General features: G+C 35.5%; 2 protein-coding genes and 1 non-coding gene across 4 annotated transcripts; all 3 read left to right on the top strand.

The window, feature by feature from the left end:
- The first annotated feature begins 217 nt into the window (after positions 1-217).
- On the top strand, positions 218-6,315 carry LOC133804587 (uncharacterized). 2 transcript variants are annotated; one of them, XM_062242732.1, is made up of 5 exons: positions 218-413; positions 989-3,207; positions 4,039-4,159; positions 4,899-4,958; positions 5,044-6,315. In XM_062242732.1, exons 2-5 carry the CDS (start codon positions 1,061-1,063, stop codon positions 6,055-6,057), a joined length of 3,342 nt encoding a protein of 1,113 aa, XP_062098716.1. In that variant the 5' UTR covers positions 218-413; positions 989-1,060; the 3' UTR covers positions 6,058-6,315. The 2 variants fall into 2 exon arrangements, with proteins under 2 accessions (XP_062098716.1, XP_062098717.1); XM_062242733.1 differs by having other exon boundaries at positions 218-464.
- A 4,832-nt stretch (positions 6,316-11,147) lies between these two features.
- LOC133807034 (psbP domain-containing protein 5, chloroplastic) lies at positions 11,148-14,616 on the top strand. The gene is made up of 11 exons (XM_062245163.1): positions 11,148-11,306; positions 11,421-11,593; positions 11,720-11,828; positions 12,270-12,319; positions 12,551-12,618; positions 12,705-12,803; positions 13,173-13,232; positions 13,346-13,405; positions 13,488-13,542; positions 13,830-13,879; positions 13,965-14,616. The coding sequence occupies exons 1-11, from the start codon at positions 11,224-11,226 to the stop codon at positions 14,061-14,063; spliced, it is 906 nt and encodes a 301-aa protein (XP_062101147.1). The 5' UTR covers positions 11,148-11,223; the 3' UTR covers positions 14,064-14,616.
- On the top strand, positions 14,456-14,615 carry LOC133807523 (U1 spliceosomal RNA). Its single transcript, XR_009879431.1, has one exon. It is a non-coding gene; the product is annotated as a U1 spliceosomal RNA (small nuclear RNA).
- Positions 14,617-18,419: the final 3,803 nt, after the last annotated feature.

Below are 18,419 nucleotides of genomic sequence, written 5' to 3'. Positions count from 1 at the left end.
TTGGAAATCTAGGAAGCAATTCAGATTTTAAGTTTTTTTTTTAATGGGTATTTTTTTCGAAGAGTGTAGATCAGAATCAACGGTCCAGATCATCTCATCAAGAAAATTCGTGGGCTAAGTCTACAGGAGTACAAATTTACACGTGTCCACTTATCACTTCGCTACAAAAACCGCTCTTCAGCTCTCTCTTTCATATATATATTTTTTTCTTTCTTTTTCAGTTTAGAAGAAGATTAGGTTTATTATATACATCTTTGTATTCCACCGACCCTTTCTTCCAAGTGTTTGTACATTTCAATCCCCAAATCGATTTGTTTTCCAGTGCCAAACCCTAGCCTTTATCTACGTGTGTCCTTACTGTTCGACTCGGCCTCAAATCAGTTAGCTCTGGATCTCCGAACAGAACAGAACAGGTACTGTTCAGCAACGCCTCCATTACTGGGTCGTATCTGCAGATTCTATTTGTAAGCTTAGACTTAGTGATTTTCATTGGGGTTTATGTTTTTTTTTTTGAATTGTTTCTTTATGTGTTTTGCTATTGTTTGAATTGGGTCTTGTGTTCTTGGAGCTCTTTCTTTCATATGTGATGTTTTTGGGATTTAGGGATTTTGGTTTTAGATTGGTGAAAAAATTGATCTTTAAACTTATTGTAAAAGTAATTGGTCTTCTTGAAATGCGCTGATGGTCATGGATGGATTCTTGCCTTCTCTCGATACAGGTTGACAAGTTTTGCTGTGTGCTTATGTTTCTCAAAGATTTTCTCTAATTGTTTTGCCTGTTTTGCAATTTGAACAACTGTGCTTTGGAGAACGATAGATATGTTTGACATGTTAAGCTTCATTATTTCGAAGGGTCGTGATAATATGTTATTTTTTAAGTCATGAGAATTTATGGCTTTGGACCTACTCATGGACTTGAAGTTGAAACTTGTTTTTCTTCATGCTAACATATTAATATTATATATATATTTTTTATTTTTTGCTTACAGGGGTAACAAATCAAGAATCTTGTTCCGGAATAAGTGCGTCAGAAGATATTAGGTCCATGATTCTAGTGTAGCATGTCAAACAACCTTGTCTCACAGGTACATCAGTTTACAGGACCAAGCAATCAAGGAACTGAGCTGGAATCCATAGCGAATAATATGGAATCATCCGTATCTGAAATGCAAATGGGCGTTGTTGGCTCTGTAGGATATATATCAAGTCATCCTGTTTCGCACCAACTAATTTCAGATAATCCCTTGCCGCAGAGAGTAGGATCAATAGACATGCAGATGGGTAAGACTGAAACCAAAGCTAATGACACTCTGCAATCAGATCAATATTTAACCAATCAAATAGGACACTTGGGACCTATGTTGAATATGGAGCAAGTGTCTGCATCCTTTAAGCGCAAGGCACCTATGGAACCCATTTCCATTAACTCTATATCAGAGCAGCTGTCACTTAAGCGAATGGCACAACCGCAGCATAGACCATGGTTGCATCAGATGCCTGCACCAAATAAGAAAATTGTGCAATTGGAAACTATGCCAAATTCTCCAGGCTCACATAATTCTCCGACTTTTAACAAGAAAATGGTAAAGATGGATTCTTTTTCCAACAAGTCTGGTTCACAGCGAACACCAAGTCAGAAAGGTCAAAGTGCACGGATACAGCCGCCTTCTAAAGTTTCAACAGAATCGTCTGAATCTGTAAGATCCAAGATGAGAGAACAATTAGCTTCTGCCTTTTCTTTGGTTAATCAACAGGAGAACAAACCTTCACATAATCTTAATAACTGTTCAAGTCAGGGGAATCTTCAACCTGGTGATCATGTTGACCCTGAAACTATAGTATCTCATGAAAATGTGTCCTCTGGGGATAATAATTTATCTGAGCAGAAAAATGACAAGGAGAAAGGTGAATGTCAAAATATTCTGGCTAATGTAGGAAATGATGATTCAGCACTAACCTCGATTGGTGATGGCAGAGAATTCCAATCAGGTAACCTTTTGTCGTATAATGACGTGTCTTTTAGTGAGAACTTCTTTGTCAAAGATGAGCTCTTGCAGGGAAATGGGCTTTCATGGGTATTGGAATCTGATATAGAGATGGTTGGGAGAAAGAAAATGCAAAACGCTGAAAAGGAGAAGTCAGGTCATGAAGAAGTAGCTGGAGATAAGCTGGAGCAAACATACCAATCTCCAGAAAATTTGGCGTTTAAAATTGAAGCAGAATTATTCAAATTATTTGGAGGCGTGAATAAAAAGTACAAAGAGAAGGGAAGGTCTCTTCTATTCAACTTAAAAGATCGCAATAACCCGGAGTTGAGAGAAAGAGTTATGAGAGGGGAAATATCACCTGAGCGTCTCTGTTCGATGACTGCAGAGGAGCTTGCTTCCAAGGAGCTTTCTGAGTGGCGGATGGCGAAGGCAGAAGAGCTTGCACAAATGGTAGTTTTGCCAGATTCAGATGTTGACATTAGACGTTTAGTGAGAAAAACACACAAGGGTGAGTTTCAAGTTGAGGTTGAACAAGACGATAGCCTTCCTATGGATATTTCTGGTGGTTCAAGTTCAGTTGCTCAGAGTTGGCCAAAAAGAAAGGAGAAGGAAGTCCCTCCTTCAAAATCTGATGGAGATAAAGGTGATTTGAATTCTTTGGGCGATCGTAGTACTTCATGCACATTTACTATTATTCCTTCATGTGAAGCGAATGATTTAATCGAAGGGCTCATGGTTGATGATGGATTGAAGGATGCAGAGTTTCTTCCTCCAATTGTTTCTCTGGATGAATTCATGGAATCCCTTGATTCAGAGCCACCATTTGACAATTTACCATTGGATGATTCAGAGAGGAGGACACCTGTATCAGAGAAGGATGATTCTGAGGTTGGCTCTGGATCCAAGTCATTGGACCGAAGTCCCAAAGATGTTGATGCTTCCTCCGAAAAATGCGACAATACAAACACAGATGATGATGATGCGAAACCTGGTGACAGTCAAGCTGATTTAAAATCAAGTGGTCCTTGTGCCGAAGCAGAATCCAGAGAAAATCTTGATGATGTGAAGTTCAAAGAATGTCTTGTTAATGTGAAATCTCGTGACAGTGTCTTAAAAACCGAGACATCATTGTCGCCGACACCCAAGGGGGAGCATGTATGGGGAGGTTTGGTTCAGTTGAATATCTCAACCTCAGCAACTGTTATTGCCCTCTTTAAAAGGTACATTTTGTTACACACTAAGTGTCAAACTTATAATTTTTCCAATATTTTCTTGTTGCTCTCAACAAAAAAAATATTTTCTTGCCGCTAATGGTTCTCTAGATTTATGTTTGCACTTTTCAAAATCATGTTTGTCTTTTGAACTTGCACTTTGTGACTGTATGTCTTTTGAAAATACATATCAATTATTAGTATGTAGTATTTATGGGGAGCTTTCTCTTTTGAGATGCTTTGATCCCCCGCCCCCCGCTCATTGTCTTTAACAGATATGAGGTTAGTATTTAGTATTTATGGGGAGCTTTCACTTTTGAGATGCTTTGATCCTCCCTGCTCATTGTCCTCAACAGATATGAGGAAGTTGTTACCGTTTGACCAGACAGTTTGTATTTACTTCCTGAAATGACCTGGTTGCTCTTGAAATTTTATTACGTACTTCCTTTTGCGTATGTCTGTATGTCTCCTGTGTAATTTTATGATATGGTTCTTTGAATTTGCTTTAGACCCCCAGGTTTCAGTTTGTATTTTAAATGATTTTGACTTGTATTTAATGGCAGTAAAAAAATTATATGTCAAGGATTTTTTGAATCATCTTCTGATATAAAAAGTGTAGGAGAGATAAGTAGATAAATTGTAGTTCGACTTTGTTGTGCATTGGACTGGACTTACGGGAGCAAAGTTAACGCGGATTACTGATTGCTGTTGTTGCTGGTCGTGTGCAGTGTATTGATATGTGGTGTAAATGTGAATGAATAATTCCAAAGATTCTAGGGTGCTTGTGAATCTCAATATTTTTTCTTTCCCCTCTTGCTGATCTGATTTTTGTTGTTGCAGTGGTGAGAAAACCTCTGCTAATGAGTGGCCTGGGTTTCTTGAAATCAAGGGGAGAGTTAGACTAGATGCATTTGAGAAGTTTCTTCAAGAGCTTCCACTATCCCGTAGTCGTGCTGTCATGGTATTGATAGTTTATTTCTATTGTACAATAAAAATTGAATACTGTTGTGTCATTTTGTTGGTTAGAATGAGTTCTTCTGTCTCAGCTTTGATGTTCACTAACTTCTTTTTGGTACCCCAAGCTTCTCTGCCGATGGTGGGAGTGATTCTTTTTGGACTTTGTCTAACGAGACATTCATTGACCTTGGCAATATACAAATTTGATAATCAACCAATTCGAGTTCTAGCAGTATGTGCATGCAGCGTTATTGTCTCGAGTGATTCCCGAGATCAAAACTTAATTATATCATTGAATCTGGCCATATTTGGGACTCTATAAGATTTTACAATTTTTTTTTCTTTCCTCTAAATACTGTTTAGAGCACAGTGCAAACGGTTTCCTTATTTTTATTCATCGCAACTCTTATATAATTTTTCTGGGAACCTGAATGAAGTAAATCACATTCAAAATCTGTACAATATTTATATTTAAAGGACACTGTTAATTGGAACAAGGCTTCTTGGAGGGAATACAAGTATAAAGCGTTTCTTCCGTAGAAAGGAAATAAATGAGACATTTAATTGTGAAAGGGTGTAGCGTTATTGTAACTATATTTTGTGTAAAATAATAATAATAATAATTAAAAAATTCGGCTTTTCCTGTCATAAAGAATTAGTTATAATTTAAGCAAATGAATTGAGTTTTTTTTCTTTTTTCTGTTTTATAAATATTCTAATTGATAATATCTCAATTTATGCAGGTCGTTCATTTCGTTATCAAAGACCAGTCATCTGAAAGTGAGAGTGCAGCCCTTCAGGAGGTAACGTTTGATTGATTTTTCTACCATATTTTCAAGCAGTGTTCATTCATATACTAAATAAATAAGAAAGTTCTCATCTTTACAGGTGGCAGATTCATATATTGTTGATGAGAGAGTGGGTTTTGCCGAGCCTGCTTCAGGAGTAGAACTTTATTTTTGCCCACCACATAACAAGACAGTTGAAAGGCTCGGCAAAATCATCCAGAAGGAACACATTGAGGCACTTAACGCAATAGATAATGGCTTAATTGGTGTTATTGTATGGAGAAAATTAAGTACCACATCTCCCAAATCATCGTCTCACCACAAACACACGTCCAAAAAGCATCATATCACATCTAGGAGACATCAAGATTCAAGTTTAAATTCCAATTTCACACCCAAGCAGGCCTTGCCTCACCTAGCGACCACCAACTACAGACCTTCACCTGCCGATGACGATGACGAAGATGATGTTCCTCCTGGGTTTGGTCCTCCAGCTGCCCGGGGGGACGAAGATGACCTCCCTGAATTCAATTTTTCTGGTGGTTCAAATCAACCACTGCCAAATATTTCTGCCCGGAACCCCTCTAGGGGGGCGGTTCCGGCACCATATCACCCACTTAATACTTGTCCCGTTGAGCAAGTGAGAGAACTTATACACAAATATGGACAAAACAATACCTCAGCGATTCCACCGGGAAATTGGAAGGACAAAGGTGTAAGTGGGGTTGGCGTTCAGCACTGGAATGATGATGATGATGATGATATCCCAGAATGGCAGCCACAAGTACCAACACAACACGTGCCCAACTTCCAACAGCCAATGCTGCGACCTCACGTTCAAAATCAGCCACATTTTGGGTTAGTGCCTCCGCAGCCTGCCCATCAAGCAATGCAGCCTCCAGTGAATGGTCCAGAAAATATGGCTTTGTGGCAGCAGCAACAGCAGCAGCAAGGCACTTGGTGGGCTCCTCCTGCCCCCGGCAACGGCCTTCGGCCAAGTAATATAGGTTGTCAGCCTGATGTAGGGCAAATGTATGGGGCCTCTGGCCGTGGGATAGTTAATCAACCAGGCATGGTCTGGCAACAAAATACCCCTAAAAGTAGAGGATTTTGATCACCACCTGTAGAGTTTAATGTTCTTTTTTTCATTCAGTAGATGGAAAGAAAGTAGTGATTTTTTTGTTTAGTTGTGAATTTTCGCCAATGGAGCAAAGCCAAATCAAATATAGGGCCGCTTTAGAAAGCAATGTGTAGCTTTTCGTAGGAGTTATTCGATTATTGTTGTTGGTTGGTACTATTTTCCAAATTTCAAAGACCAAAACTGATAGGTATTTAGAATGAAGTTGAATTAAATGACGGACGGCTTCACATATCAATTGTATTTTTTTTTCTTTTCAACATTTTAAGTTCACTTGGTGGGTAATTTATTTTACAATTACTTCTGTGTGTGAGTGCCTAAGACAAAATCTGATTCTTAGTCTAGTCATTTCACTTTATTTTCTCATTCTCAATTTACCACATTATTTTTTTCTCTCAGTAATATTCTACGTCTTCATTTCTTTCTTCTCAATAAATTGACTTGACTCTCTCCCTCATTTTTCTTTCTTACTATTCATCAGCTCATTTCACTTTATCAATACTTTCTCATTCTCTCACCCACACTCTTCTTAATCTCTCAATTCACTTTCTCTCTTCCACTTCATTTTTGATTAGTTTTTTTTTTATTTTTCCTATCTCACCTCACTTTCACTTTCTCCATTACTTTCTTAAACTCACTGTTTTCTATTTCTGGTAATTTTTATTACTATTCATCTCATGATCTAATATTATCTCTGTTGTCCCTTCATTGATCAATTTTCTTTCTCTCCTATCATTTTAGTCATTTACAAAATTTCAAAAATTATATTTGTTAATATTATTCTAACATGTAGGAATATAAACACTAAACAGGGTTAGCATGAACTTGTCATTATGTATAGAGGCTTTGAAGCATTTTATATAACACAACTTCAAATAAAAACTTTCCAGTACCATTCTGGTTGAGAATTTAAGGTAAAAATATAATACTGAAAAATTAGCAGAAGTGCATGCTGTGCTACACTTAGTCAATTGCTAATACTGAAAAATCAGAAGTTGTTGTGTGTTAAAACTAAAGTAAATTGCTAGCTCAACCTAGTCAATTAGGTGGTAAATGAAAATTATATATTTATATCAGTTACCTCTGTGCCACCTTGTTCAGTTTCCATGGTGCACATGGGCTGATGCAGTTTCTGACTTTCTGGGACATAGATGATATTGATATCCAAAGTATCTTGAATACTTTCTGAAGACTCAACTGGATCAGGCTCCTGTAAACAGACAAATAAAGATGATCATGTGAATAGAGATTTAAGAGAAAATATAATAGAATATAGTTACCTTAGTTTATATTCTCTCATGTTATTTGTGATTTGAATTCGTACGCTAATGCATTGAATTTAGATGTAATTCTGAAAGAATTATATGCTATGCTCTTTATTGTATATACAAGTTCCCATCGGTCCAGAACTAGAAGTAAACTCAAAACCTGGATTTGGCTAAAAGGATCTATTATTTTCTCCTATTAGTCCTTATTATTCTTATTCTAAAGTTATTTGCATATTAAAAGTAACAGATATCAATTTATCTCAAAGGAATTTATCAAGGAACGTAATATAAGTATAACAAAGTGACAAGTGCAATTTGAAACTTATGTATGGTGAAAGAAAAGGAGCTTATATATAGGCATATATGAGAGGGAAAACATAGGGCTCATAACAATAGACAGTTAATTCCTCAACAAATTGAATAAGCCTCTTCCAGATTATTGGAAAAGATTTGGGGTCAACTGGTTTTCAGCGTTTATTCTTAAATGGCCAATGGGATTGGAACTATATATATATATATGAAAAGGTGCTAATAAGGAGGACATATCCCAGCAAAGGCAAAATTAGGCCAATTGATTCCAATCCATTCTGAAGTGAAGTGTGTCTGTTCTGTGAGAATCTATATTGTTCTGCATGCTGAAACTGCCTTTGCTCATCAATCAAACTGATCTAAACCAGTTGGTTGAGTCATTGGCTATTGTCCAGGCTAGCTAGGTAGCTAGTGAAAGGTTGTTTACTCGCAGAGAGGCATGATGAAAGGTTTCTATGCACAGGTCAAAGGTACTAGGCCAACTATCACAACACAATAGTTGGTTTGGCCATCTGCAGCATCAACAGCTGGTGCACACTGAACATTCTGCGCAGGACAGCACCAAGTACATGGATTGGATATCCACCGCACTTGCCAGTATCATCAAGTCTCTTGGCGGTGCCTTAACAATTGGGCCTCTTTTTTGAGATATATTGCACCGTCTGAAAGCCTTGGTTATTTTAGTTTTTTATTATTGTCGTTTGTTGGTTTCTGTTCAGATATGTGTGTGTGTATATATATATATATTTTTTTTTTTCAGCTAGTTGTAGCTTGGACTTTTTAGTTTGTTTTTCTTTTCGATCGCATTTTAGTTTGCTTTTCTCGGTTAATTTGGGTTGTTTCGTCGTTGTTTTCTCCTTTTTGTTTTTAAAATTGGATTTTTATAAATGAGAACAAAAAATAAATTTTGTAGTTATAAACAACAACAGCAGTTTGGTTAATATTTTTTAAAAATAATTTTTTAGTTTTAATTTTTTTAAAAATATCTTAAATAAATATATTTATAAAAAAAATCTTTTAAAAATTTATACTAATGTGAGATAAAAAGTAATGAAAAATTTTAGAGAGAAAAAGTACCACAGTGTAAGAAAGAACAAAGAAAAAGAGTACTACAGTGTTATTATATATCTACAATATGAGGGGGCATTCAAAAGACTACTGAGTACTGACCCTTTAGATAGAAAAAAGAGGGTAATAATACCTGTCATCTGAATAATCAACCAAAAAAAAAGAAAAACTGGGAAATAATTGACAATGACATAGAGACCAGATCACCATTTTAGCATATATCAATGGTGCTTTGCTTATATCAACACATGCTCACAGCTCATCACAAATATGTATATCTGCGATTCTGCATCATAGTTAGAAAGATATAATTTTTCAATTTTGTTTATTTAAAATTTTATATATTTTTATGGAGTGAACTCTTTAAAATGACTGAAATAAAAAAAATATAAAATAAATTAAATATGTGATACTTATTATGTCTATCAACAAGTAGTGTGTGATAAATCTAATCGACACTTGAAGATGATGAATCAAATTAGAATTGAGATTTCTTGACGCGTGAACGTGACGCATCGACACTTAAACACGACAAGTTAGATTAGAGTTGGGATTTCTTGATACAAAATATAAATAAATTGGGTTAAGATCGACTAATAATTAGACACGCCAACTCGCCATGACACGACAATGACATAAATTGTCACCCTTAATTATAATGGGCAGCTCTACACTATGCTTTATTATAACGCGCGGCCAACCACGCATCATAATAAAATTTCAAAACATTATTACACTGCAATGTAATAACATATATTTTTACGTCGCATATACCATGTTATAACGTCGCACATGTTACACTATAGATACGCCGTAACATGTGCGCGGCAGAAAAAGAATACAATGGTGCGTTTCACTTTAATTTAGTAAAGATTATTGCACTACTAGTGTGACATAATAACCTCTATAATACCCCTCGTTTGACATATGATTATATTGTTATATTTGTTGTCTTGAACATCACAAATGAAACCCAGATATCTGATGATACATATAATCCATACATACATAGAAACAAGAAGAGAAAACAAACTATCTATAAGAGATCGAAGTCGTTAAAATGAAAAACAATAAATCCAAGTGACGAGCTTAATTCTCAATACATCAAGTTTAATTTCTTCTAAAAGAAACCATAAAAAATAATTTAACCCCATTGAACAATTCTAAACAAAACCACACACACATATATATATATATACAGATGATATGAAATTAGTAAAAGAAAAACAGTGTTAGCTCGATTTGTACAGAAAAAAAAAGGGAATAAAATTGGATACGTACCCATAGCCATAGGGTAATTACGCAGAAAGCAATGGAATGAATGGTATAGAATTAGGGCAAAGTGATATTGTAACTTAATTAATAGTGAAAAATTAATAAGTTGATTATTCTTGCGTGACAAGCAATTTTTCAAACACACCTTGCTAGTTTTCATCTCCTCTACTCTAAAAATAATATTAGTAATTATTAAATTTTAAATTTTATGTTGAATTTGTTTTTATATATAAAGTTTGTCATTTTATGTATAAAAGGGTCTAGTAGTGCTTTGGTGAGACATATACCCAGATTCCGATTATTAAAATAATTATTTTAACTCTTAGAGGTGAAAAATTTGTTTTTTTTAATCTTAATATAATTTAGAAAATTATTTTAAGAATTTTTTCCTAATTTCAAATTAAACTACAGAAAATATAGATTAATTAAGTTAGTTTAAAAAAGAAAATAAATATAATTCAAACAAGTTTATTTTTTTTCTTATTAGAATAAATTAAAAAGACATTATTAGTCCTAATTGTTTTTGGATACTACACATGATACAACATCTTATGATTGATGTGATATAATATTAATATATAAGATTCTATATAAAATTGTATAAATTCACATCAATTGTTTGTTGATGTACACTATAATGTAAAAAAAATAAATTTAGATTTGAGTATAACACACATTAATTTAAAAATATAAAAAAATTATGTAGCATTTTGAAAATAGATTTTTTTTGAATTTTTTTTGAATTATAATGCCTCTCTTATTAACTCTTATCTTTCTTTCTTAATCTATCTCTCACATCATTTTTTGAAGAGTTAATAAGTGGAACATTATAATCAATATATTAAAAAAAAAATCATATTTTCGGGATGCCACATAATTTTGATATATTTTTTAATTACTGTATGTTATCATGCATAAATCATGGTATTTCCCTATTTTTATGAGACAGTGGTGTACAACATTACTTAATAAAACATATTTGATTAATTTAATATTAATTATGATATTAAATGGCTAGCGTTTGGACGCCTTTGGCTGTCTAGATTTTCTCATAAGCTGACGTGGTAGAAAACTATTGGTGGGCTCATGAAAATGGATTCATGCAATCGATAGAGAATCTAAACTTATATTTTTCATAAAAACTAGCTAGTAAAGTGGATGAGGTAGCAGCAGTAGTAGATGTACTAACAGGCAACAGCATAGGAAGAAGAGAGCAGCAAACATGGCTCTTCTCTCTTTCTCTCCCTCCTTCTCTCTCGTCACGCCCACTCATCATCGCCTTCACTCGAATCCTCTCTTCTTTAGGTTTTTTCTTAACTCAACTTTACTTTTTTGGGTGTTGTGTTGTGTTGTGTTGGGTTGGGGTCTTATCCCATTTCTTTTTCTCAATCCTGAAACAAACTTCGTTTGGTATGTAAGAAACCAGAGCAGGATTGTGAGTATGATGCAGCACAAGAATGGCGGGTTCGATGATATGCTCCAGCCCTGCTCAAGTTCTACCTCGGAACCCACTTCTCAAATTGGCTTTTGGAGACGGGACTTTCTTCTCTTTGGCCTTTCTTCTTCACTTCTCTCGCTTTTCCCATCTTCAGGTGAGCTAACTTCACACTTTTTTAGGATAATTTATTTTATTTTTTCATTTTTCTTCACATTTAGTTTCAACCCCATTTAGATTTTTTTGTTTTGTAATCATACCATTAAGCTTGCTGTGGTTTCAGGTTCTTTTGCAGAAGAGGATTCGAAGATGGTTCCGTTTGTTGATGAGTTAAATGCTTATTCTTATCTCTATCCAGTGGAATTGCCATCCAAGAAGCTCCTCTTCAAATGGTATGCTTTCTCTGAATTCATAAATTTTAAGATTTCTTATGCATAAATGTTGGCTTCAAATAGGAGGCAATATTGTGTTTGTGAGTGACTTAAATGAGGATTTAGAATCTCTCTCCATGCTTGTATAGAAAATTGTGCATGTTTACTCTTTACAACTTTTACTGAAATTTGATTGGAATAGCTAAATTCCACCTCAGAGCAAAATTTCCTTTGTTTTAATGAAGTTACACTTCCAAACTCCGAGTTAAATTTGCTCAAAGCATCTGTTGTTTGTCTTTGTCCAAAATTCTTTGATTTTCAATGTTGAACTGTCTTGAGTTCTCAATTCTTTGTCAACAAGAAATGTTGTTGATGATTATTGCCTCTTAACGTTACTTTGCTTTGTTCTCTATCAACGTATTCCACCTTAACTTGTTAAAACTTGACTCTTTTCTTTTGAAGGGTGGAATCCAGAAAGCCAGAACGATATTCATCAGCAGCACCGCTATCTCGTAAGCCACTAATCCTGTTCAGCTTTGCAGTAGGAATAATGAAAGTCTTTCAGAAGTTTGAAAAAATGTCATAGATGAGCATGTCTTCATTTTCAAGTTTTGCATTCTGGGTATTTTTTTTTATTGAATGTACTAAAAATTCACTTCCTAGTCTGTTTATTGTTTCTGTCAGTGATTACAAAAACTAATTATGCATGATACTCACTGGATACAGTTTTGCATTTTTTACAGCCGATGCACGCCTACGAATTGTGTCTGAGCGTGTTGACTTTATTGACAATCTGATAATTTCTGTATCGGTAACTTTCAATAAAACCATTTTACTAAGGTAATTCTGTTTTGTTATTTCTTCACCAGTTTATGATATCAGTTTAATTTCATTCAGATAGGTCCTCCAAATTCAGGGCTTCTAAAATCAAAAGACAAAAATACATGGGCAGCTAAAGATGTTGCTGATTCTGTTTTGTCTGATAAGTCTGCACTGGTAAATTTCTGCCTGTGTTTTCCTTGATGTAAAGTTGCGGTTTCACTGACACGTCTGATGAATCTTGTACTATCCTTTGTGCCATTGCTACATCTTGATATTACTATCTAAGACATTTTCTTAAATCTTACATGGACCAAATACTAACCTGAAAGCTGAGGTTTTGATTAAAGTCTCTCAGGCCTGAAGTTTGAGAAATCTAGTGTCTTTTGGGAATATGAGCATCATATATGTGCAAAGCAAGTTGTTTGTAGAGCCTAGGCCATAGTCCATCTTGGGCCCTCTTGAATTCCAGCTCTTCCAAAAATCTCATCAGCTTGATTTCAAATATTCATTGCTAGTTTAAACTGATGTGTGTGTGTTTTGCAGCGAGTCACCTCAAGTCAGCGCATGAGTGAAAGTTCAGTTCTTGATGCACATTCTACTGAAGTGCGACTCCAAACCTTCCTTATTTTCTTATGTACTTTTGACATTTACATGATAATTCAATTTTGAATGTGTGGTAAATGTGTGCATAAGAGATTTTTTAATATATTTCTCAGATTGATGGTCAGCCTTACTGGTTCTATGAGTATCTGGTTCGCAAGTCACCTACAAAAACAGTAAGCTTATCCTTTTTTAGCAGATTCAGTAAAAATATGTTTGCGTACTGCTCTAGTTTCTTGACACTCTACAATTATGCAGGCTCAAGAATCAAGTATTTACCGGCATTATGTTGCTTCAACAGCTGAACGAGATGGTAAAACTCTAATATGTTCTACTGTTTTGGACTGTGCATTATGGGAACCTGCAGATTCTTGTGCATTCTTTTCATTTCTTAATTTTTCTGTGAATCCTGATTTTGAAGCTCCTTGTTTCAAGAAATTGACTACTACTAGTTAAATTCCTTGTTAAAATAATAACATTGAGGCATTTAACCACTGTCGATTTAAAGCTTCTAAAGGTCATTCACCTCTTTAATGTACTCTCCTGGATATTCAGCTAGCCTTCTTCTTAATAAGTGACCTCACAGAAACTTAAATGCAGGTTATTTGTACTCTCTGAATGCCTCCACCCTTAACAAGCAGTGGGACAAAGTAAATCTCTCTCTCTCTCTCTCTCTAAATATATACTTTATCTAGTGCTCCCAATATTGAGTGTGTGATCTTTTATGTGGTGCAGATGGGGCCTCTGTTGCAAAAAGCTGTGGAATCTTTTCGACTTCTTCCTGCAACTGAAGAATATGTCCCTCCATTCAAGGACCCCTGGAGATTTTGGTGATAGGGAATTAGAAGATCTTTTATATTTTTCCCCTTGACACCAATATGTGAAGTTAAAGGGTTTTAAGAATCTTTGCTGTTTTCTTTGTACGAGTTTGATGACTTAATAATATCCTCTAGACCTAGTTTCTCATAAAGTTTTCTCACTTGTACAAGATGCTCAAAACTTTCCCACCTAACCCAATTTTGGTGAAAATTTTCAGCAGTGAATGAGAGAGACAAACGCTATTGGTAAATCTCGTTTCTAAACACATTTTTGTGAACGACTGCTCGGTGATAAGTCTTCTATTCTATATATGGGGGTATTTTTTTGTTTTTGTCCCACATCGAAAGGAAACAAACAGTTGAAGGGGCAAAACGAGTATATAAGTGAGTTAAGGGGACACGAGTAACATACTTACCTGGACGGGGTCTATGAGCGATCAAGTAGACTCATGGCCTAGGCTGGTGACCTCCATTGCACTTAGGAGGGGTGCCCGCCTATGGTCTCCCCAAGTGGGAGAGCCAACGTCATAATTTGTGGCAGTGGGGGCCAGCGTACGCGCGGCCCCTGTCCAATTCTTAGTTTAAAATTACAGCTAATACAGTAGGTTTGTGTTTCTGCTAGTTAGCTTCAATTGGGTAACTTAATGTTTATAATTATGTGTTATTCGAAGTTAAATCTAAATTTGTAATTCGTATTAGCCAAAATTGGACATGTGAGACCGATATTGGATTACATGGGGCATTATTTTTTTACTTCTAAAATAGAATCTCGTAAATCATATCATGTTTTGATGCACACTCGTTGGACCTTTACTTCTAAAATAGAACCAATCTAAAGTGAGTTTTCATAGGTACATCAAAAACTATTGTTTTTGCTCAATATTTTGCAAATTTCACAAATATGGAGAAAAGAAATGCGAACAAAACCAAAAAAATCTTATACAGAAGCATTTGAAATCATGTACAAGTTTCTTTCATTAGTATCGACTATGTACATCGTCAACATTCTGGAAATACAATTATACAGACAAAGCTCGTTTAATTTTGAGCGAAGAATGATATATAGCTATATGCATATTTTGACTTATTATTAATTTGTTCAGAATGAATATATCGCTTCTATCTCTTAAAAGAGTACTAAAAAAGAATGCTAAGAGCTGGATGGATTACATTGATATTTACATTGGCAGGCACCAAATGATCAGTCCTGTGATGAAGCAGAGTATTAAAAAATAAGACGTTTTAATGGTGCGGATTGTAGCAGAACACGCAAGCGGCTTGGAAGCCTGTGAGAAGAAAAGAAATATATGATAAAAAGTTAATACTTTTGATGTGTAACTAAATTTCAAGGAATATCACGTTATAAATGCCAGTTATAAAATAAAGATGATGACCGCGGCTGCCATTCCATCATCTCCTACTTCATTGAAATATGGTCTCCACCATTTTCTTCTAGAAGGAAATCCATCAATACTTGGTTGCTTAGTAAGTTAATTTCATTATTTTCTCAGAGACGATCCCATTAGATATTATGAAACTCATCAGCTTTTAAAAGATATGGAAAGCAAGGATGAAAATTTTCAGTAAAATAACCTGAAGATGCTTCCCAAGCTGCACTTCAAATTCTGCACCAAATGAAATACTACTGGCAAGAGATTTAAGAGGATCAACTGCGCCGTTATTTGAAAGCAAACTAGGGATTTGTGGTTCATAAACTATCCGCCACCTTGCGTGACCAAACTCTCCCTTCCCTTCAATTCTTGGCATGAGCTTTTCAAGAGTTGTAGTGGCAAGCTTTTAGAATGCATGCTGACCATTGCCTTCAAGGATGGGTTCTGCCAATTGACTCTCAAAAACTCTTGTAGTCTGTGCAACAGCTAAAATCACATCAACTTGCAACTCCAGTGTAAACATACATATCAACAATTAATTGCATGTGCACCACACATATATGAATTCCTGATTGTGTTGTCAAAGAAAATTAATTTAGGCTGATATTAAAAAAAAAAATAGATGATAATATCAAAATCTTAACAAAAACAAATGGAATGAAAACTTCTCAGAATGAGAATAACCACAAAACCAGACTATTCTAACAATCCCAAATCCTTAATCAATCAGAAAAAGGAAAATTCTTAAATCCCTCAACACTTTTCAAGCGCCATCCAAAATTTTAACATTTTCCCAGATTTCCTCCTTTTAAGATGTCAAGGCTTAGAAAATTCTTTGATTTTCTTTCTCTAAAACAGCCCAAGTTATAGCAAGCAATGGAGAATTCCTCAACCACTTCTTTTTTTCCATTACCAACAAGACCCAACTTAACAATAAAATGATCAGAAGTTATTAGATTAGAACCACCCAACTTAACCTAAATTCTACCAAAATCCTCCATAATTTCTGAACAAAACTGCAAAGAATTAATATGCTCCTCAGAATTCTTAAACATAACACAACATCCCGGACAAATAGCTTGAATAGGCCTTCTCCTTTGTAGCATTTCAAGAGCATATGATTTCCCCAATGCTACCAACCACCCAAAGGTTTTGACCTTAACCGGAATTGCGGACTTCCACACTAGCTTAAAAGGAGTAAAATATTCAATAACATCCAAATATCTTATATAACTGATAGACATGCTACAGATAGACCATCCATCCGTTTTACTTACTCCAGAAAGAAGAGTAGTGGTTCCAAGGATTTGGGAGGGGGGGAATTGTAGTAAGGACCAAAAATGCACATATAAGTCAATCTGAAATTTAAAATCAAGATTGGTTCTACCCCATGCATGGTTTCCACCTGAAATATATTTTGCGTTCTATCCCCCCTCAAAGATCATCACATTCTCTATTTCTCGTAGTCCGACTTAAGGTATTTGATAGGGAAGATGCAAATAACACAACATGAGCCAAAATAATCAAATTTTTCTCAATGAAACAATGTGAACAGAGAGAACAGAGATTGAGAGAGTTTCTGAAAAAGCTTAAGAAGCTTGATTATTCATTGTATTGATTTCACTGTTTATATACAATTGGTTTTCATACAACTAACAGAAACTAAACAGAAAACTAATTCTATTAACCAACAACTTCAACAGAATCTATTAGTTGGTTATCATCCCCCCTCAAACGAAAAGGGGTAGAAACCACTTTGAGTTTGGTCTTCAAATAGTGAAATCGATCTTTGTAAAGTGCCTTGGTAAGTATGTCTGCAATTTGGTCAATCGAAGGCACATAACGAACTGAAAGTTCATTATTTAAAATCTGATCACGAACAAAATGCTGGTCTATTTCAATATGCTTGCAGCGAGCATGAAAAACCGGATTCGCAGCCAATGCAGCTGCTCCTTGATTGTCCACCCAAACAATCGGTATTGCAGCAGGCTTAACTTGCAACTCAGTAAAGAGAGAATGAAGCCACTTAATTTCAGCTGCAGTGTTGGCTAAGGCACGAAATTCTGATTCAGTTGATGATCGAGCCACCACTTGCTGTTTCTTAGCTGACCAAGAAATCAAATTTGGTCCCAAAAAGATAGCATATCCACCTGTGGATCGTCTGTCGTCAGGGAAGCTTGCCCAATCAGCATCTGAGTAAGCTACAAGCTCCATTCTAGAGGCAGGTTGAATAAGTAGACCCTCTGAAATGGTGCCTTTTAAGTATCTTAACAACCGTTTACAAGCTTCCCAATGTACATTTGTAGGAGCATGAATTAATTGAGATAACTTGTTAATAATGAAAGCCACATCTGGTCTGGTCAAGGTTAGATACTGTAAGGCTCCAATAGTATTCCTGTAAAGTGTTTTATCTTCAAAAGGTGTTCCTTCTGTCAAAGCAAGTTTGTGAGAGCTGCTGGTGGGACTAGTACAAACTTTTGTGCCTTCTAGATGCACTTTAACTAACAAATCTGTAATGTACTTGCTTTGAGAGAGATACAGACCTTCAGATGTTCTGTGCATCTCCACTCCAAGAAAATAATGCACTTGTCCCATGTCAGTTAAAGAGAAAGACCTGTTAAGATCTGTAATAAGTTGCTGAATAAGAGCAGAATTGGGACCTGTAATCAAGATGTCATCTACATAAACAAGTAAAATGACTAGGTTGCTGCCAGTGCCATAGATGAAGAGAGAGGTGTCAGCTCGAGAAGCAGTAAAACCCCAATTAAACAGTGTAGTTTTAAGCTTGTCATTCCAAGCTCTAGGTGCTTGTTTCAAGCCATAAATGGCTTTGTTCAACTTGCAAACATATGTAGGGTGAAGAGGATCCTCAAAACCCTTTGGTTGGGTCATATACACTGTTTCTTGAAGATCTCCATTAAGAAAAGCATTAGAGACATCCAATTGTCTTACTTCCCAATTATAAGAGACAGCAAGAGTTA

Source organism: Humulus lupulus, chromosome X, assembly GCF_963169125.1.
Source record: "Humulus lupulus chromosome X, drHumLupu1.1, whole genome shotgun sequence".
NCBI classification, from domain to species: domain Eukaryota; kingdom Viridiplantae; phylum Streptophyta; class Magnoliopsida; order Rosales; family Cannabaceae; genus Humulus; species Humulus lupulus.
The sequence above is the reverse complement of the archived record's forward strand: the minus strand, read 5'-3'. Positions and strand labels throughout refer to the sequence as shown.